This window comes from Leptopilina heterotoma, unplaced genomic scaffold (assembly GCF_015476425.1).
Source record: "Leptopilina heterotoma isolate Lh14 unplaced genomic scaffold, ASM1547642v1 Lhet_197, whole genome shotgun sequence".
Taxonomy (NCBI): Eukaryota; Metazoa; Arthropoda; class Insecta; order Hymenoptera; family Figitidae; genus Leptopilina; species Leptopilina heterotoma.
In genome coordinates, this window is record NW_025110913.1 from 628,218 (window position 1) to 648,918 (window position 20,701).

A 20,701-nucleotide genomic window follows, 5' to 3' on the forward strand; every position below is an offset into this window, starting at 1 on the left:
CTTTTATTTATTATTTAATGTTTTAATCTGGTTTGAAAAACCAAACAATATTAACAAATTTTTAAGAACAAAAGAATTTAAGTTATGTATATATTTTAAAAAGTCAGATATATTAATAATAAAATTATTTTTTAAATAAATCAACAGAAAATAGCAATAGTTACCAATAATTTCCTCCTATCGTAAAGCTTTCGCGTCAAAATGTCAAAACGCCGCGCGACGCATATTTTTTTAAACATTATGTATCTTGTTTATTTTTCATTCGATTTAAATAAAAATTTCCAAAAAACTTCTTGACATGTTAATAAACAAATGTCTCACTGGAAGTTTTGTCAACTCGAAAGTTCACCGCATACTTTTTCTCTTCAAAGTTGAGAAAACGTATTTACCGACAGGTCTTTATTTACATTAACAAATAATTTTACAATTAATTTTTTAAAATGTTTTTATCATTTTATCGTCTTCAGTAGACCCTGATACGTAAGTATATCAATTTTTAATTAATTTCATGCAGATTTGTTTGAGAAAAGTCGATTTATGTTTTGAAATTCATTGAAATTGAAGAATAAAAAAAATTCAGTTTTTTCCATTATTATTAAAAATAAAAGTCCTACAAAAAAATTTCAAAGACAAAAAAGTTCCGCATTTTTATGCTCTATACGGTAGTATGTTTCAAAATTAAAAATTCCGACTTTTATTTTTTTTCATTTTTTGACGGCTTGACTGGCTTGGATTTTTCAGTTCAAGCGCAGATCGAGTTATTGCCCGCGGGAGCTCAATTATACTACCGAAATAGCTAATGGTTACTAATTATTAATTTTCCGGTGAAATTAAATTCCCGGGTATTTTTGATTTTCCAGATTGGTAGAAACATTGTTAAATGTATTGGTAGAAACTAAAACCCGTCGAAGACGGGTACAACAGCTAGTGCTATATATTATCAAAATTTTTAAAATTCAAAATTAATCTTTTGAAATAATTATTGTCATCAATTTTACTTAAATTTGATACAGGGTTAATTTTAGTATTTTTTATTACAATTTAGTCATCAGAATGAAATTTGAGTTTTTCATTTTTTGATCATTAATTAATATAATATCAATAATATCAATAATATCAATAATATAATATCAATTTAAATATTGATAAATGTAAAGTAATGTCATTTGTGAGGGGGAAAGCGATGGTCTCTTATCAGTATTCTATTGAGGGAAACTATGTTGAGAGGGTTAATGCGTTCAAAGATCTTGGAGTTTCTTTTTCACCTAGTTTGTCATTTAAGGATCATGTTTCAGATATGGTTAATAGTGCTAACAAAACTCTTGGCTTTTTATTTAGGTCATTTAAACAATTTAAAAAGAAATCAACTTTAATGGTTCTCTTTCAAGCATTTGTTGCATCCAAATTTTTATATGCACCAGTTATTTGGTCTCCCTTTTTTCAAAAGTATTCTGATGCAATTGACAATTGTCATAAGCAATTTTTAAAATTTTTAGCTTGGCGAGAAGACAAAGTCTATCCTCCTAGAGGAACTGAATTTAAGGTTCTCCAAGCTAGATTTGGTGTGTGGTCTTTGGGAGAAAGACGAGAATTTGCCCATATAATATTCCTCTTTAAACTCATTAGAGGTATGATTGAATGTCCTTTTGTTTTGGAGATGGTACCTTTCAATGTCCCTAGTTACACAATAAGAAATACGGCTCCTTTCTATATACCGTCTGTACTTAATATTCATTCTCCACTTTATCGAATGTGTTCTTATATCAATAATATGTTTCTTCTATCTGACTGTGTGAATTTAGATCTGTTTTCTATGTCATTAAGTGAATTTATATCTGCAACACGTAAATTTATCAAACAAACATCGTAATTTAGACTCTAAGCAATGTATATATACAGTTTGTATTCAGCAACAATTTAATTTTGTAATTATAGTAGCCCTGTCAATGGTTTTTACTGTTGGGCTTTGTTATAAATAAATAAATAAATAAATAAATAATATAATAGCAATTTTGAATTCTGTGCAATATACTGACAAAAGTCTCATATTAATTATATGGATATTGTTAATATTCTGACCTAATAGAATTTTTTTAAGAAAGTAAACTTATGATTTCAACAACAAATTTTTATTGTTGACCTAAGAAATTCAACCGTATAAAAATTAATTACAAAAAAATTTCAATTTTTAATTTTTTAATTTTTTAATATTTAAATCTAACACTTTTTATTTGTTATTCAAAATTTTATTATTCTGACGATTAAATCTTAATAAGAAACACTAAAATTAACCCTGTACCAAGTTTAAGTACAATTCACTAAAGTATATGAAAAAACTAAAAATTTCGAATTTTCGAATTTTTGAAAAAATGGCATAACTTTCGTCCATATTAATATTTTTTAATCTACTATCGCTAGGATTTTAAGTTAGGCTAATGCCTAAAAGACTGCCAAGTTTCACTTCAAACGATCGAACCTTTTTTCCGTGATACGCGGTCGAAAATTTGCGGACATACATACACACATACACACATACACACATACACACATACACACATATACACATACACACATAATTTTCTTAATAGTATTTTCGCATTCCTTAGAGTGTAAAAAGAAGGAATATAATAGAAATTTTGAATTCTATGCAATGTACAGACAAAAGTCTGATTTTATTAATAAGGATATTATTTTATAATTGCGTACAATACATTTATGGGGAATTAATTTAATTGCAATAATTAAAATTAGTCTTTCTTTGAATTACTAATTATATTGAATTAATATTCTTAGAATTAATAATTAAATTCCTTTGTATATCTAATTATATTAGTTTAACTCACATTTCAGATTTCGAGAGATTATTATATAATAGCGAAGAAAAAGGAGGAAATTTTACTTTTACGAAACTTCCTGCAGCATTATTACGCATTGAGTTCATTTTCTTGACAATGCGAAGCACTTCGATGTCATGAAACCAAAATACTGCACTGCAATTAGTCTAATTGCAGATAACTGTACTATCCAAGTGTAACCGTGACAATGACCAAGTAGTAAACCCGCATTTTGCACAGTAAAGTCGACGAACTCGAATAATATGGCTTATTATCATTTCAAGTTTTAAACTTTCAAGATAAGATTGATTATAATTCTCATGTGAACTTTTTTTTCTTGTTTACAACTCTAAATAGTAAAACTTTCATTATATCAGTGTTGCCACGAAAATTTGATTCTTTTCTTCACTCCTACAAAATTATTTTATTTTTAATCAACTTTAATTTTTGAATAATTTCAGATTCAAAATTTAAAAAAAATCGACTTATTTACTAATTAATTATTACCACTTTTAATTTAAAAAATTTCATTAAAATTCTTCAAAATAATTCAATTCTTAAAAATTTTAATAAAATTTTCCACGAGAATTCCATTATTTTCATAAATAATACAATTCTTCGCAAAAAATCAATTATTTTGATAAATAATAAAATTCTTCAAAATAATTCAATTTTTTTTTATATAAACAACAAAATTCTTCGCAAAAATTCAATTATTTTTGGAACATTATTAAAATTGTTCGCAAAAATTCTATTATTTTAGAAACATTAATAAAATTCTTCGCAAAAATTCAATTATTTTAAAAATTTACATAAAATTCTTCAAAATAATTCAATTTTTTTTCATAAATAATACAATTCTTTGCAAAAAATCAATTATTTTGATAAATAATAAAAATCTTCAAAATAATTCAATTTTTTTCAAAAACAACAAAATTCTTTTCAAAAATTCAATTATATTTTAGAAACATTGATAAAATTCTTCGCAAAAATTCAAATATTTTAGGAACATTAATAAAATGCTTCCTAAGAATTCAATTATTTTAAAAATTTACATAAAATTCTTCAAAATAATTCAATTTTTTTCATAAATAATACAATTCTTTGCAAAAAATCAATTATTTTGATAAATAATAAAATTCTTCAAAATAATCCAATTTTTTTTAAAAACAACAAAATTCTTTTCAAAAATTCAATTATTTTAAAAACATTGATAAAATTCTTCGCAAAAATTCAATTATTTTAGAAACATTAATAAAATTCTTTTCAAAAATTTAATTATTTTAGAAAAATTAATAAAATTCTTTTCAAAAATTCAATTATTTTAGAAACATTAATAAAATTCTTCGCAAAAATTAAATTATTTTAGGAATATTAATAAAATTCTTTCTAGCAATTCAATTATTTTGATAAATAATAAAATTCTTCCTAACAATTCAATTGTTTTGATAAATAATAAAATTCTTCAAAATAATTCAATTTTTTTTATAAACGACAAAATTCTTCGCAGAAATTTAATTATTTAAAAAATGTAAACAGAGTTTTTCGGAACAATTTAATTATTTAAAACAATTCAATTATTTTTTTTAGAATTTTAAGAAATTTCAAATAATTTTAAATAATTTGAATTTTAAATTTCTTTTAGAAGTCTAATTTTTCAGAATTTTAAATAAAATTATTTGAAGCTTAAATAATTTTTTAAAATTAATTAATTAATTAAAAATTATTTACAGAAATATAAAAAAATTAATCTATTGTTTTAAAATTCATCATGATTGAAATTTTTTAAAATTGAAAATTTCAAGAAGAATTCAATGTTTTTAAGTACCTATTTCTAAAATATTTTTAGACACGCAAAACCAGATTTTTAATAATTCTAGAAATAATTAATTCTAATTCTACAAATTTTATTTTTCTTTCACTAATTTTGATAAAATTTCCCAACATTTCCGTGATTTCTTTAATTTTATATTTTTCCTGACTTTTCTCCCTTTTCTCTGATTTTTCTGACTTGTGGCAACTCTATATGTTATATTGAATAATACTAATATGAATAATTCAGTCTGAAGTTTCAATAAATAATTATTACCTACGCAGTAATAATAGTAATTAAAAATAAATTATAAATTCAAAAAATCGAGTACTATTTTGTTGTTGTTATTATTGAAAAGTAATTATTATGTTTGCGTAAGCCATATTTTTCATTGTGTGCATTATTTTTTTTTGGTTTCGCTTTTTTGTCACTATATACTTGAAATGAGAGGAAAGTTTTTGCGCAGATAAACTTTCCCCTTATCGTTTAGCAATAGTCGTATATATTACTAATAACAGTCACTTGCTCAGGTGTAAGTATTACATCAAGCAAACGAGAACATTCAATTTTCACGTGAGAAGGCTTCTCTCTCGCTTCGCTAAAGGAATTCCTGTTGAAGGCGAGTTTATTGACGAGCATTAAACGATCTGACTGGCAAATCTAGGCTATTTTCTTGAACTTTTGACTTTAACGTCCTTCACATTTTTCTATAGAAAAATTGTTTAGGCAAAAAAAAAGAATTCCATTTTTTCACAAGTCGATAAATTCATTTCTTATTTTACTTAAATAATTTAAGGTATTACAAAAATAAATATGAATGCAATAATTGTGTGCATATTTTTTTTGTCTATTTGAATTTAATTAAATTTTGTAGTTTAATTACTAATTTTAATTATAGTTAACAAAATGATGAGTATATTCTATTTTAAGAATAATGTTTCAATTATTATTTTCTAGAGAGGAGAGAAAATGAAAATGAAGATGAAGAGTTGGAAAAAAGGAAAAATTAGCTGAGTTTTAAAATTATATGAAAGAAAGAATTTTCTTTGTTGAAAAGGGAAACTTTATTGGAGTTAATACAGAAGGAAGATTATAAATAAGTTATATAGATATACATTTAGAAGACGATTGGCGAAGGAAAAAGCGAAAGGGGTAGTGGAATGAAAAACGTGGATAATTAAACGAAGGAGATCGCTGCATCAAGAAGGTCTAATAGCGCGCTTCCTTTCTGCAGGGCACACCTTAGATGTTCATCTTATCATCGACTTTAAAAGTCATGACTCTTGGGCTGTGTATAGATATTTCGTTCAAAACAGACGTTTCCACCTTGCGTTGCATTTATTGAGTCATGGGAAAGTCATTCTAAAGCAGCAAAAATTCATCTTTTGTTCTATTCCCAACCATAACTGTACCAAATTGCTTCGTTAAATTTTAATTTCCACCAGGTGGATTTTTTTCTTTCTTCTTTTTCTTCTTCTTCATAGTTGAATACACTAAGAGATTTATCTAGTGTTTATTTAGTATTTCGTAATTTGATTTATTAAACATTTTCTGAATGTTTATTTAGCGCTGACAAAATTTATGCGCGAAACGCATTTATTCCATTTATTATTATTTTGTTTACAAATTACAAAATTTTTTAATTATTTCTGATTTAAAATTTTTAAAATTCACTTACGAACTAATTAACTAATTATTTTCAAAAATGTTATTAAAATTCTCCACAAGAATTCAATTATTTTCATAAATAATAAAATTCTTCGCAGGAATTCAATTATTTTCAATTCAATTTTAATTAGATTCCTCAAAAGTATTAAATAGTTTTTAAAAATTTTAATTAAAATATTCGAAAGAATTAAATTATTTTCAAAATTTTTATTAAAATTGTTTGCAAGAATTCAATGATTTTCATTAATAAAAAAAATTCATAGCAAAAATTAAATTATTTAAACAGAAATTCTTCTCAAAAATTCAATTACTTTCAATAGAATTCTAATAAAATATTTTTAAAAAATTGAATAATTTTCAAAAATTATATTAAAATTATTGAAAGAATTCAGTTATTTTCATTAATAATTAAATTCGTCGCAAAAATTGAATTATTTTAATAAATTTCCTAGCGGGAATTCAATTATTTATATAATACAATTTTAATAAAATTTCTCGAAAGAATTTAATTATTTCCAAAACTGTTGATAACATTTTTTTCCAGAATTCAATTATTTTCAGTTATTCTATTAAAATTCTTTTGAAGAATTCAGTAATTTTCTATAAAATTTAATAAGTTTCTTAGAAACAATTCAATTATTTGCATTAATAATAAAATTCGTCGCAAGAATTCAATTATTTTCATAATAAATACTAAATATTCTTCCCTGGAATTCAATCATTTTAAACATAATTTTAATAAAGTCCGTCACTAAAATTCAATTCTTTTCTAAAATTCAAAAAAAAAAAATTTAGCAAGAATTCAATTATTTTCATAAATATTTTTTTATAGAAATTAGATTATTTTAAAAACAATTTTAATAAAATTTGTCGAAATATTTCAATTATTTTAGGAACTTTAGTAAAATTTTTTACAAAAATTCAATTATTTTCATAAATAATAAAATTCTTCATAGAAATTTAATTATTTTCAATAGAATTTAAATAAAATTCTTCGAAAGAATTCAATTATTTTCAAAATTGTTGGTACAATTCTTTATAAGAATTCAATTACTTCCGATACAATTTTAATAAAATTTGATGAAAGAATTCAATTATTTTAAGTACAATTTTAATAAATCTTTTATTTTAAAAATTAATTACTTTCATTATTAATAGTAAAATTCTTCTGTAGAATTCAATTATTTTAACAAAAATTTTCTCCAATCATTTTCAATAATCATAAAGTTTTTCGCTAGATTTCAATTATTTTTTTAACTTTAAGAAAATTCTTCGCAAGAATTCAATTATTTTCATAAATAATAAAATTCTTCGCAGGAATTTAATTATTTTCAATAGGTACAATTTTATGAAAATTTCTCGAATGAATTCAATTATTATTCTTGTAAAAATAGTATCACAAAACTTATTTTCCTAAATTTGAATTAATTAATGCAAAATCGATATAAAACTTTTAAAAATTAATTTTTTATTTTCCCACACTGAACAAGTTATTAAAATAAATAAAATTCAGTTTTTCTTGTAAAATAAATAACATTTATAAATTTCGAAATTCAAAACATTAAATACGAAAAATTACCCAAAAAATTGGAAAACAATAAAGCAAACATAAAATTAATTTAAAAACGGTGAGCAGATATCAAGATTAGGGTTATTTATATAAATTTATTATTTTAATTTTAATAAAAATTTTCTAAATGTTGCTAATATTGTTGATTCGTTTTAAAAGCGCAAGATATTACTAAATGTTTTTATAGGTCAGTTATATAAATGTCTTATTTTATGTGCGACTGGGTGCTATCGCATGTGGGATATAATACATATACACATGGATATGGACATTCAAATGCGAGATGCATTTTTCTAGGGACAGAATTCTTCCTCTCGTTAATATCGATGGCACAATAAATTGCTGATAATTTACAGTCGTATTCAGATTTGCAAGTATATGCTTATTATCGCTCGAGCGAGCTTGTTAACATCGTGGGCTGAACGCCTCTCTCTTCGAAATTCTCGACTCGGCTTCTGTCAAACTATAATCAGAAAACATTCATTGGGTGAAAAAAACATTTTAATAGTTCGATATATTCATGTATTTAAATATCTCCTTTTTTTAAAAATAAAACAGTCTCTTTTTTTACAAAGTAAACAAAATTTTTTCAATTTTGTTTCTGTTTTTTTTTTAAATAGTTTTATTAATTTGGATTAGCGAATAAAAGGAAAAAATTTTATGGATGTAATCGGTAACATTGTAAATAACGAGGAGTATTTCATTTGGAGAAAAATTTATGTGTTCGATTCGTTAATTATGGCTCAGGTTTTAAGTGGCTGATAAATATATGTGTGTGTGTATGGGGGTATAAATATTCATGGTGGAATTAATATTTATTAAATATTAATGTGTATCAAGTGAGTTTATGTCCCTGTCTGTAGATCGTTACATGTCAAGAGGCCTGCTCCATTAAGTGGACAAGCGTATTATTCAGGTACATCTTTCTTGCCTCTCTCTCTCTTTCTTTCTTTCTCTCTCTGTCTCTCTGTGTGTAATGGTACGAATTCTCGAGTTGAGATCTCACACATGAGAAAAGAGAGTTGCATTAAATTCTTGTGGTACCCGCGATGCTCAGCAAAAGAGATAGAGTCTCGCATGACAATTTTTTTTAATTAATATCTTGATGATCTTCAGAAAAATGTTATTGCAAAGTAAAATTTATTAGTATTATAATTTTAATTTGTTAATACTGTAATTTATTAGTATTTTAATCTATTAATATTTTAATTTATTAATTTCATTTATTAATTTAATTTATTTGTATTTTAATTTATTAATATTTATTTATTGAAACTAATTGTTCCCTTTTGTTTCAGATATTGCTCACCTTCCAATGAACTGGTCCAAATCGTTCGAAGTATCTGGTATGTAATTGAAATAACTATGATTTTAAATTTCTGAACGCTCAAGTGAACAAGATTTATTTATTTCAGGGTTGCCACAAATCAGGAAATTCAGGGGAAATAAAATTTGCCCAGGAATTTTATCAAAAGAACTAGAAAATAAACAAATTTCAGTTAAAAACATCTGCAATTTTCAGAAATAATTTTAAAAAACTATTTAAGTTTCAAATAATTTTATTTAAAATTCTAAAAAAAATTAGATTTCCGAGAAATTTTAATTCAATTATTTAAAGATAAACTCAAAAATTTAATTATTTTCATAAATAATAAAATTCTTTGCCGGAATTCAATTATTATCAATAGAATTATAATAAAATTTAATTCAGTTATTTTAATTAATAATTAAATTTAGCGCAAGAATTCAATTATTTTTAATATAAAATTCTTAACAAAAATTCAATTCTTTTAATACACTTTTAATAAAATTTCTCGAAAGAATTGAATTTAAAAAAAAAATGTTGATCAAATTATTTTCCATAATTCAATTATTTTTAAAAATTTTATTAAAATTCTTTGCGGGAATTCAATTGTTTTCTAAAATTTAATAAGTCTATTAGCAATAATTCAATTATTTTGATTATTAATAAATTCGTTGCAAAATTCATTTTCGAAACATTTTATTTAAAAAGTTGGTTTTTAAAAGATTTTAATTCTATTTTTCATAATTGAATTGAGGACAATTGAAATTTTTTAGGCAAGTAATTGAAAATTTGTAAAAAAATTGAAATTTTCTAAAATTCTACATTAAAAATATTTAAATTCCTACGACGAATTTTATTAATCGTAAAAATACTTGATTTTTTGCGATTAATTTTATTAAAGTTTCTGATACAATTAAATTCTTTTGCCAACTTTTATTAAAATTGTGTTTAAAGTAACTGAATTTTTTAAAGAATTTTATTAAAATTGTATTGAAATTAATTATAAATTTCTGCGAAGAATTTTGTTATTTTTAAAAATAATTGAATTCTTTTGAAGAATTTTAATAAAATTTTTAAGAATAATTACATTTTTCGAAGAATTTATTTGAAATCGTAGAAATAATAATTGAAATCCTACGAAGAATTTTATTATTTATACGAAAATAATTGAATTCTTGCGAAAAATTTTATTATTTGCGTGAAACTAATTGAATGCTTGCAAAGATTTAAATTTTCGAATATAATTGAATTTTATAGAAGCATCTTATAATTTTTAAAGATAATTAAATTCTTGCGACGAATTTGATTAAAATTTTTAAAAGTTATCGAATTTTGGTGAGAAATTTTATTAAAATTTTATTAAAAATAATTGAAATCCTGCTATGAATTTAATTATTTTTAAAATAACTGAATTCTTGCAAGGAATTTCAGTCAAAGTTTGTTAAATAATTGAATGTCTGTGAGAAATTTTATTTTTTGTGAAAATAATTGAATTTATTTATTTTTAATGAAAATAATAGTTAAAGTAATTGAATTTTTTCGAAGAATTTTATTAAAATTATATCGAAAATAAATAAATTTCTTAGAAGAATTTTGTTGTTTATAAAAATAATTGAATTCTTTTGAAAATTTGTAATAATAAGTTTCTATAATAATTGAATTCTTGCTTAGAATTTTATTAAAGTTCTTAAAATAATTGAATTTCTGGGAGGAATTTATGTAAATTTTGTTGAGTTCAAGCAAAACTCAGGAAAAAAGAGAATGACATTTTTGTGGCAACTCTGTTATTTCTTCTTCAAATTAAATTTTTATTACAATAATTTTTGTGTCAGAATAAAATCAAAATCAATTAGTGTTTCTAAATGTAAAATTTAAGTTTATAATTTTTTTCTAATTTTATTTTTTGTTTTCGTGAAAATATTTTCAATAAAGAATATTTATTTCATTTGAACGTTCACAAACGATCATAAATAATAATAATTAATGAATTTCAATTCACAGTGAAAAATTGTAAAATGTGTGAATAATTTTCCAAAGTTGAAACTGTTTTTATTCTTTTTTTGTTTTGAATAAATAATCGTGAGGAGTAGTGAAGAAGAAGAAAGAAGAAGAAGAAGAAGAAGAAGAAGGGCGCGTCCAAAAGGTGGACAAGGAGAAAGGAAGAGAGTGTAATGCTCGAGTGAAGCATTATGTAGCTGAACTCGGGGGTCTCAGGTTCCTGAGAACAGAGCACATGGGGAACCCATGCTTGGGGGATCTCATACCGCGCGCCACACCTTTCGCACGGCTTTGAAGTTGTCTCTTCCCGACCGTATTCGCTGATATTCGTCTCCTTGGCTCGCTCGTTGCGTCGCTCTCCACCAGTCGATGTTGTTGCAAGATTTCCAAGTCGATATATATTTCTTAAAGATTTAAATTCTAAAGACCTCTCTGGAAGTTAAACAGGCTCCACTTTCCAAACACGATCTTTTATCAGGACTTTACATTGTAGCTATCCGTACTTAAATCACTGCGCACAATCCACCATACAATCTGCATCAAATTACCAACCGATCATCTCTTGATTTGTGTCTCTCCCAAAAAAAAGAACTAACACAATTTCCATTAACATAAACAATATTGATTTCTCATTTTGGAAAAAAATATTATTTTCTTTCAAATTTCTTCGATATTTGAAACAGTCGCGAATTCAATATTAATATACAGATTGAACTATTGACAAATTGAAACAATATATCAATGAAGGACCACCCAGCAGGGTTTGTACTCGATAATTCATTTTAAAAAAGTAGCAAAAAGTATTTTTGAAACTAAAAAAAATATTCACCAGTAACAGCTACCAATTTCACTAGGTTAGCCAAATTTTTGGTTGTTTCAATTAAGACTTTCGCTATTCTAGAAAAACTTATCGCTGACCCAGATAAATTTTTTTTTGCCTGTAGTAAAAAAATGGGTATCGAAAAATTTAATTTGACGGAAAAAACTCGATTTAAACGATTCAGAAAAATTTTATTCAGTATCTCCTTCACTTTTTTCTGATTTCCATGAATATTTATTAAACCTTAAAAAAATTAGTGAATTTTTTCCGACAAATTTTATTAAAATTGTATTTTAAATAATTGAATTCTTGCAACGAATTTTAATAAAATAATTGAATTCTTGTGATGATTTTTATTGTTAATGAAAATAATTGAATTGTTGGTAAGAAATTTATTAAAGTTTTAGGAAATAATTGGATTCTTGCAAAAAATAATAATAAAAATGTTAAAAATAATTGAATTGTTTGAAAAGAATTTTACAACATATGTTAAAAAAATTCAATTCTTTTGAAAAATGTTGTTAAAATTGAATTGGGAAATAATTGAATTCTTGCGAAGAATTTTATTCTTTATTATGAAAATAGTTGAATTTCTGGGAAAAATTGTATTAATTATGGAAATACTTTAATTTTTTTAAAGATTTTTACTAAAGATCCTGAAATAATTGAATTCTTTCGAGGAATATTATTAAAATTGAATTATTTCAAAGCACTTTATTAATTCTTCAGAAAATAATAAATAATTTTAATTAGTTAGGAAATTAATTTTTAAAAATTTTTAAATCTTAAATCATTCTCGTTTAAAATAAAGAAAAGCTTTTTTTGTTTTTTATTAATAAATATTAGAAATTTCGAAATAAATTTGTTGCCATTAGTAAAATACTTAATAATAAAAAAATAGAAAATAAATATAAAAAAACGTGGCTTGTATAAAAAAGGTAATTGTCTTTAAAGCGTGAAAGAATTTTTATTCCACTTTTTTCTCGTCCCTTTTTTTCTGTTGGTAGAAAAAGATGTTCGGTTAATAGCAATAATTTGGGGAACTATTTACTCGACCTTCGATAATAGTCGAGTTTTTATACATATCAGAACATTCCAAATAAAGTACACTCAATCTATAATTATCCCAATTTCATACTAAAATATATGGACAAAAAAGATTTTTTTTTCGAATCTAAAAATTCGAGAAGATATACCTAACAGCAATAAAATGGAATTATAAGATAAAAACTATCCAATTACTTCCATCACATATTTTTTTCTATATGTAATAATTAGAGAAAAAAATCCAACTAATAATATTAGGTAAAAATAATAAAAAGGAAACTAATATAAGAGATAGATTAGAGTATAAAAATAGACAACGGAAATGAAACAATTAACGAAAATTAATCAATTTTTGTAAAAATCGTAATTGATGCGAAAATTTCATAGAAATTCCATTGAACCTGCCGAAGCCAATTTCATTAACAACGTTTGAAAATTACCCATGTACACGACGATATACCGGAAATGCGGTCAAGTTTTTCCCGTGCGTGTAAGGCTCGTAACTTCTGGAGTATTATATCCTCGAGAGTTTCTCATTTGAAAATACATCCCGACGCAAGAATGGAAGGAGAGAAAAAAGTATTAAAAAAAAAGATAAAACAGTTGTAATTACAAAAGGACTAGTGTAACACAGAGCTAACAAAAAACTTTACTACCAAAGTCCACTGAGAGTCCTCGGTCGAAAAATTGAGTGTACTAAAAGGAAAAAAAAATCCTTTACCGTGAGAACAAGATGAGCGTGTGTATATAATGCGAAATACTTTAATGTCACGGTTAATAAGTAAATCACCCTTGAAAGAACCAAACAAAAAAATTGAAAAAAAAGGTGTTTAAATTTTTATTTATTATACCGAAAGGTGACCAAAACCGATAATTTTTTTCTTTTAAAAAAAAACATCTCTTGCGGTTTGGGGAAAAAAATGTATCATGTTAGTAGCAAAACTAGTTTTGCGTTTACTAACATGATGCATTTTTTTTTTATTGTAATGATTGATTAAAATATTTTTCAATTATAAATCGAAAAATTTAATTTAACGAAAAAAACTCGTAAAAAGCCTGAGTCCCAACTTTGAAATTGTAAAAATGATTTTTGTCCTCATTCCTTCTCATGTCTCTCTGTGGAATAGTAAAAATAATCATGCATGAAAAAGAGAAAACCTCTAATTTTAAAAGGCCATTATTCGAGATCGAAGTTCCATCGTCTCCCATTCATTAAGGATTCACCGAGACCTGCGAATTAAGGACCTCCGGATGCGAACACCTGGTACCTGGAACGAGAGGAAAGACGGAGAGTGCTTAGAGAAAGAGGAGGAACGAGAAGGATGGCTGGGCAAGTATTCATAGCGGAGATAAAGAGCACACTGAAGAAGGATCGACGCTTATGGAAATGAGAGAAGTCAAAAAGGACGAGTTTCAGAGAAAGAGATGGAGGCGCAATGAAGAAGAACAAGAACAAGAAGAAAAAAAAGTGAAACCTCGTGATTGTACGTTGGCGTCTAATCATACTCGGTGTATCGTTATGTGCCACGCGAAGCCTCAGACACTCGTGTGTATTATATCTTTTGAACCAAGGTCAAGTCGTTTCAAAAAAGATATAATAAAACACAAAATTTAATAATTGAAAAATATTTTAATCAATGATTACAATAAGAAAATGATTACAATAAAAATGTATCATGATAGTGAACATGATACATAAAAAATTATAGTTTTGACACATTTTATATTTTTTTATTCAACTCGATTGTTTAAAAAAATGTAATAAAATTCTTTGCAAGCATCCGAAATCATTTTCACAATTAATAAAATTCGTCGCAGGAATTCAATTAGGGTAAATGCACTAGTAGTCGGACACTTAAGGATACAATCTTAAATTATGCTTTTTTTCTTGAAATAGCAAATATCTACTGTGTTTATAAGCACATTATTAATTAAAAGAGTTCTTCAGGATTAAAAATCATATAAATTTGTTACAAATAGTTGAGTATTTAATAAAATATAAACATTTTAATAAAAAATTACGAATGCTTTAGTAGTCGGACACTTTTTCCCCTTGTTTCTATAGTCGGACATCTGTCAGATATTTTGGATTTATAAAGTAAAACAGATAATTTTTTAATTGCTATCTGCTGGAAAATGGAATTAAAGCAAATTAGAAGTTATTAATATAATATTTAAACCCTATAAGTTTTAATATTTATGATTAATTATCAACAAAACTTTGTGCCACTCATCGCGCTACTCGAAAATGGTTGTATCTATAGTCGGACACCATGATTTTTAAAACATTAAATAAAATATTTCTTGTTTAATTATTTTCGAAAATAACACTATTTTAATAAAATATAAACTTCACACATTCGTCTAGTATACTTTTTAAAGTAATTATCACAATGCATTATTATTTATTTGCCAAAAAACACGAAAGTGTCCGACTACTAGTACTGTCCGACTATACCCGCACTTACCCTATTTAAAATTTATTTAGTGAAATTGGTTGCAAGAATTCAATTATTTTCACAAATAATAAAATTTGACGCAGGAATTCTATTATTTTCAATTTAGTTATTTTTAAAAAATTGTAATAAAATTCCCTAAAAGAATTCAATTATTTTCAAAAATTTTAATGAAATTCTTTAGAAGAATTAAATTAATTTTAATACAATTTTAATTGAATTTCACGAAAGAATTTAATAATTTCTAAACGTTTTTAATAAAATTCTTCAAAACAATTGAATTCTTTTAAAAAATGTTGATAATATTTTATGCGAGAATTGAATTAATTACGTAAATAATAAAATTCGTCTCAAGAATTCAATTATTTTCATAAATATAATAGAAATCCTCCCAATAATTCAATTATTTTCGAAAATTGAATTATTTTTGTAAATATATTAAAATTCTTCAGAAGAATTCAATTACTTTCAAAAATTTTAATAAAATTCTTAACAAGAATTCAATTTTTTAATAAAATTCTTCGAAAGAATTCAACTAATTTCAAAAATAAAAAAAATTCGTCGCAATAATTCAATTTTTTCCTACAATTTCATTAAAATTCTTGGCAACAATTTAATTATTTTTACTAAGATTAAAATTCTTCGCGAAAATTCAATTACTTACGTTAATAATAAAAATCGTCTCAAGAATTCAATTATTTTTATAAATAATAAAATTCCTGTCAATAATTCAATTATTTTCATCAAATTCTTTTCAAGAGTTGAATTATTTTTGTAAATATATTAAAATTCTTTCGAGAAATTCAATTATTTTTTAAAATTATTATAAAATTCATCAAAAGAAATCAATTATTTTCAATAGGTAGAATTTTAACTAAATTTCTCAAAAGAATTTGAATTTTTTTCAAACAATTTAATTATTCTCAAAAATAATAATAAAATTCGTTGAAAAAATTCAATTATTTAAAAAACTTTTGGTAAAATTTGTTTTTAAGAATTTAATTACTTTCAATATTATAATTATTTTCATAAATAACAAGAAACAATTCAATTCTTTTCAAAATGTTAATAAATTTCTGTGCAAGAATTAAATTATTTTAAATTAGAAATGATTAATTGAAAAAAATTATTAAATTTAAAAAAATTAGGATAACATTTTCTTTAACAAAAATAAAAATTTTAATTATTTGCCATAATTTTCTTAATTTAATGGTAATAAAATTTTCTCATGAATTCAATTATTTACATATTTTTTTTATAAATTTCTTCCCAATATTTCAATTATTTTCATAAATTTATAAAAATTTTATACCGGGATTCAATTATTTTCATAAATAATTAAATTCTGTTTAGAAATTCAATTATTTTCGTGAATAATAAAACTCTTCGCAGAATTTCAATTATTTTTAATACAATTTTAAACGAGTTACTTGAAAAATGTAATTATTTTTAAAAAATTTATTAAAATTCGTCAAAAGAATTTAATTGTTTAAAAATTTGTTAATAAAATTCTTAATGAGATTTCAATTTTAAGAAACATTCAATTGTTCAAGAAATTATTCATGTTTCTATTTAAATAATTGAATTCTTGTAGAATTTTCTATTAAAAATTGATTTAAAAATGAATTTCATTTTAATTTTTAGAATAATAATTGAATATTAAAAGCATTATATGTTTTAATTTTTAGAAATAATTGAATTTTGGATAGTTTTCAAATTAAAATTTACGAAAATTTGAATTTTTTATACTTTTCACTGACAATTCTGTAGAATTAATTTTTCTGGAAAAGTTTAATTGAATTTTTTTTTTAAATTATTGCAAGTTTTTATTTTTGTTTGTTTTTGTTTTCCTTTGGATAATTATATTCACAAAGGTTGCGTGCTAGTTTTGTTTCAATTTAAAAGAGTCATTACGTGTATCATTTTTCAAGAAACTGTAATGACCCTTTCATGGATCGTTGCGTATAAGCTGAAGCGCCATGTGGATATATATTAGGTGGCAATATAATTTGACGCTCTTTTTTACGAGTGGGTACAAAAGTATCAATTTTTTTTTTTTTTAATTCAAACATCCCCATAACACCTGCACTTTAACCCTAATGGATTTACTCACCCGCGAAACTTCCGGCGCCAAAAAAATACTCACTACTTTTTTTTTATATTATAAAATACTCGCAACCCTTTAGATGTTGATATATATAAACCAGACAATTTTTTTGTTTGGGTAATTATCTTTAAAGCAGGTACTCATGATCGTGAGACCAATCCCATTAATCAAATTATATGATTAATTAGCTCAAGAGAATGTTTCAAACTTGGAAAATTATTCACCAAAACTTTTGTAGAATTTTTTTTTCTTAATTAAGATTGATGCTTTTGTTTTTAGAAAAGCAATCAAATTTTAATAGAATTTATTTTTGCAATTTATGCATTTTATTTACTTTATCTTTTTGTAATTTTTTTTCTATTTTTAGTTTTTTTTTAAATTTTAGTTTTATTTCGGTTTTATTTTAGTTTCAGTTTAATTTTATTTTCGTTTTAGTTGAGTTTTACTTTAATTTAATTTTACTTTTATTCTAGTTTTACTGAAATTTAATTTTGCTTTTAATCTAGCTTTATTTTAATTTTGCATTTATTATTTTCGTTATTAATTAATTTTTTGGAATTTTATTTTTTTTGCAGCGGAAACGACTCTCTCGACGACAGATCAACTTCGAAATTATGAAACTCACGTGTCATCAAGCTGTTATTTTCCAGCAGAACTTCAGGGTGAATTTATGATGCAAGTGAGCGGTAAAAATGCAAAGGGTTCGATGACTAGGAATGAACCTATTCAGTATTCACCAATAAATATTACCTATAATGCCATACCTGTTTGGGGAGTGTGCTACAAAAAAGTCGGAAATAACGTATTGCTCATTGACAGGTAAGGGGAATAAAATTTTTATAGTCACACACTTCAATTTCTCGACTAAAAAAGAATACTTCTTTTTTTATATTTTGATTTATTGTAAACGATAAAAATTAATGAAGAAAATCTTTTTTTAACGGTTTAAAAATAATTCATTGAATTTTAATACCTTATAAAACGAATTAGTTATTTTAGACAATTTTCGGTTTTACATTTTAATTGAAAATCTTTTGAAATACTTTAAAATAAAGTTAGTTACTTATAATCTAGTTTTAATTTTGTTTAATTATTATATTTTAATTTAACTATTTTTTATCATTTTTTTATCAATTACTTTCTGCTAAATTGTTAACTAAATAAGAATTTGATTTTCGAAGAAAATTCTTATTAAGAATTACAGAGTTCTAGTAAAGAGTCAGAAACTCAATAAAAAAAATTATCAATTTAAGTAGTTCTTTAAAAAGTAAAATTTGATGTATATAGCATTATCGAAAATCTTTTTGGATTAAAAAGTAGTGATATGTGGAACGCAATATCGCGTGCTTGATATGTCAATGTTGTCTTGTATACCTCGTATCTCAATGTAGTGCATTTTTTTCTCTCTCTGTCACGAAATGAAAAGCTAAACCTCATTCACACAATTGCGAAAAATGAGGATCGCAATAATTTGCTTAAATATTTCCAGTAATTTTTTCATTAACAACATTTTTCTATTGTTATTTTACACACTCAATTAGAAATTCCTTTATGAGAAGGCAATTCCATTATTCCATAATTTTTCTTTTTGAATCTTTTGAATTTTAAAATTAATTAAATACAATCTTTTTAGCTTTTATAATTTCGAATTTGAAATAATTTAATTCTTGCCTAGAATTTAATTATAGTTTCTGGAAAAAATTAGGTTTTTTCGATGAATATTACTAAAAATTTTTGAGAATAATTGAATTTCTCGAAAGAATTTTAATATATATATACAAAAATAATTCAATTCTTGAGAAAAATTTGATGAAAATAATTGAATTCTTCAGACGAATTTTATTATTTATTAAAGTAATTGAATTCTTGCGAAGAATTTCTATTAGTAAAAATAATTGAATTGTTGCCTAGAATTCTAATAAAATTTCAGAAAATAATTGAATTATTGCGACGAATTTTTTTATTTTTGAAAATAATTGAATTCCTTTGAAGAATTTTATCAAAATTATTAACAAAAATTTAATTCTTGTCAAGAATTTTATTTTTATTTTTAAAAATAATTGAATTATTGCGACGAATTTTTTTATTTATAAAAATAATTAATTACTTTCGAAAAATTTTATTAAGTATGAAAATAATTGGATTTTTTCCACAGAATTAAAAAATTTTTTGAAATTAATTCAATTGTTCAGAAAAATGTTAGTAAAATTATATTGATTAACATTGTATTCATGAGAATAATTTGATTAAAATAATTGAATTCCAGAGAAGAATTTTATCATTTGTAAAACTAAATTGTATCGTTGCTAAGAATTAAAATTTATAAAAATAATTGAATTCATGAGAAGGATTTAATTATATTAATTGACTTTTAGCTATGAATTTTCTTATTAAAAAAAATAATTGAATTCTTGCGTTGAATTTTATTAATTATGAAAATAATAGAATTTTTCCGAAGAATTTTATTATTTATGAAAATAATTGAAATCTTGTGAGAGATTGTTCTATTTATGTAAATAATTGATTTCTTACAAAGAATTTCATCAAAATTTTTTTAAAATAAAATTGAATTCTTCCTGAGAATTTTATTATTTATAAAAGTAATTGAATTGTTGAGAAGAATTTAATTATATTTTTATATTATATTATTAAATTCTTTCAAGTAATTTTATTAAAATCATATTGAATTATTAAAAATAATTTAATTCTTATACAAAATGTTTATCAAAATTTTTGGAAATTGGAAATAATTTGATATTTGCAAAATAATAATGAATTAAATACCGTGTTTTTGCACGTTAACGCTCGTAACCTTTTCTAGTTAAAAAATAGGCTTTATTTTGGTAAAGATTCAAAAAAATTAATTAAACTTTGTTTTTTTTGCCTAGTCTAGACATTAATACTGTGCAAGGGGACATTAAGGTACTCGATCATTTTCTTCTTTTTTAAATGTAACAACTGAGTGAATCCAAAGGATGCGCCGCCAACGAACACACGTCGTCTGTAAAATGTCTACGATGGAAATAGAACCTCTCGTTCCAGGCAGTGCCAGGCTGCGATGCGCATTGCAATATACCGAGGA

The 20,701-nt window shown here is 23.7% G+C and overlaps 1 protein-coding gene across 1 annotated transcript in view; it reads left to right on the forward strand.

Annotated features, from left to right (window-relative positions):
- The window catches only part of LOC122501008, a 72,496-nt gene that overhangs the window by 38,266 nt on the left and 13,529 nt on the right, over nucleotides 1-20,701 (forward strand). The window contains exons 3-4 of the mRNA XM_043610211.1: nucleotides 9,184-9,231; nucleotides 18,195-18,438. Coding sequence (XP_043466146.1) covers nucleotides 9,184-9,231; nucleotides 18,195-18,438 — 292 coding nt within the window. The remainder of the gene's footprint in view (nucleotides 1-9,183; nucleotides 9,232-18,194; nucleotides 18,439-20,701) is intronic.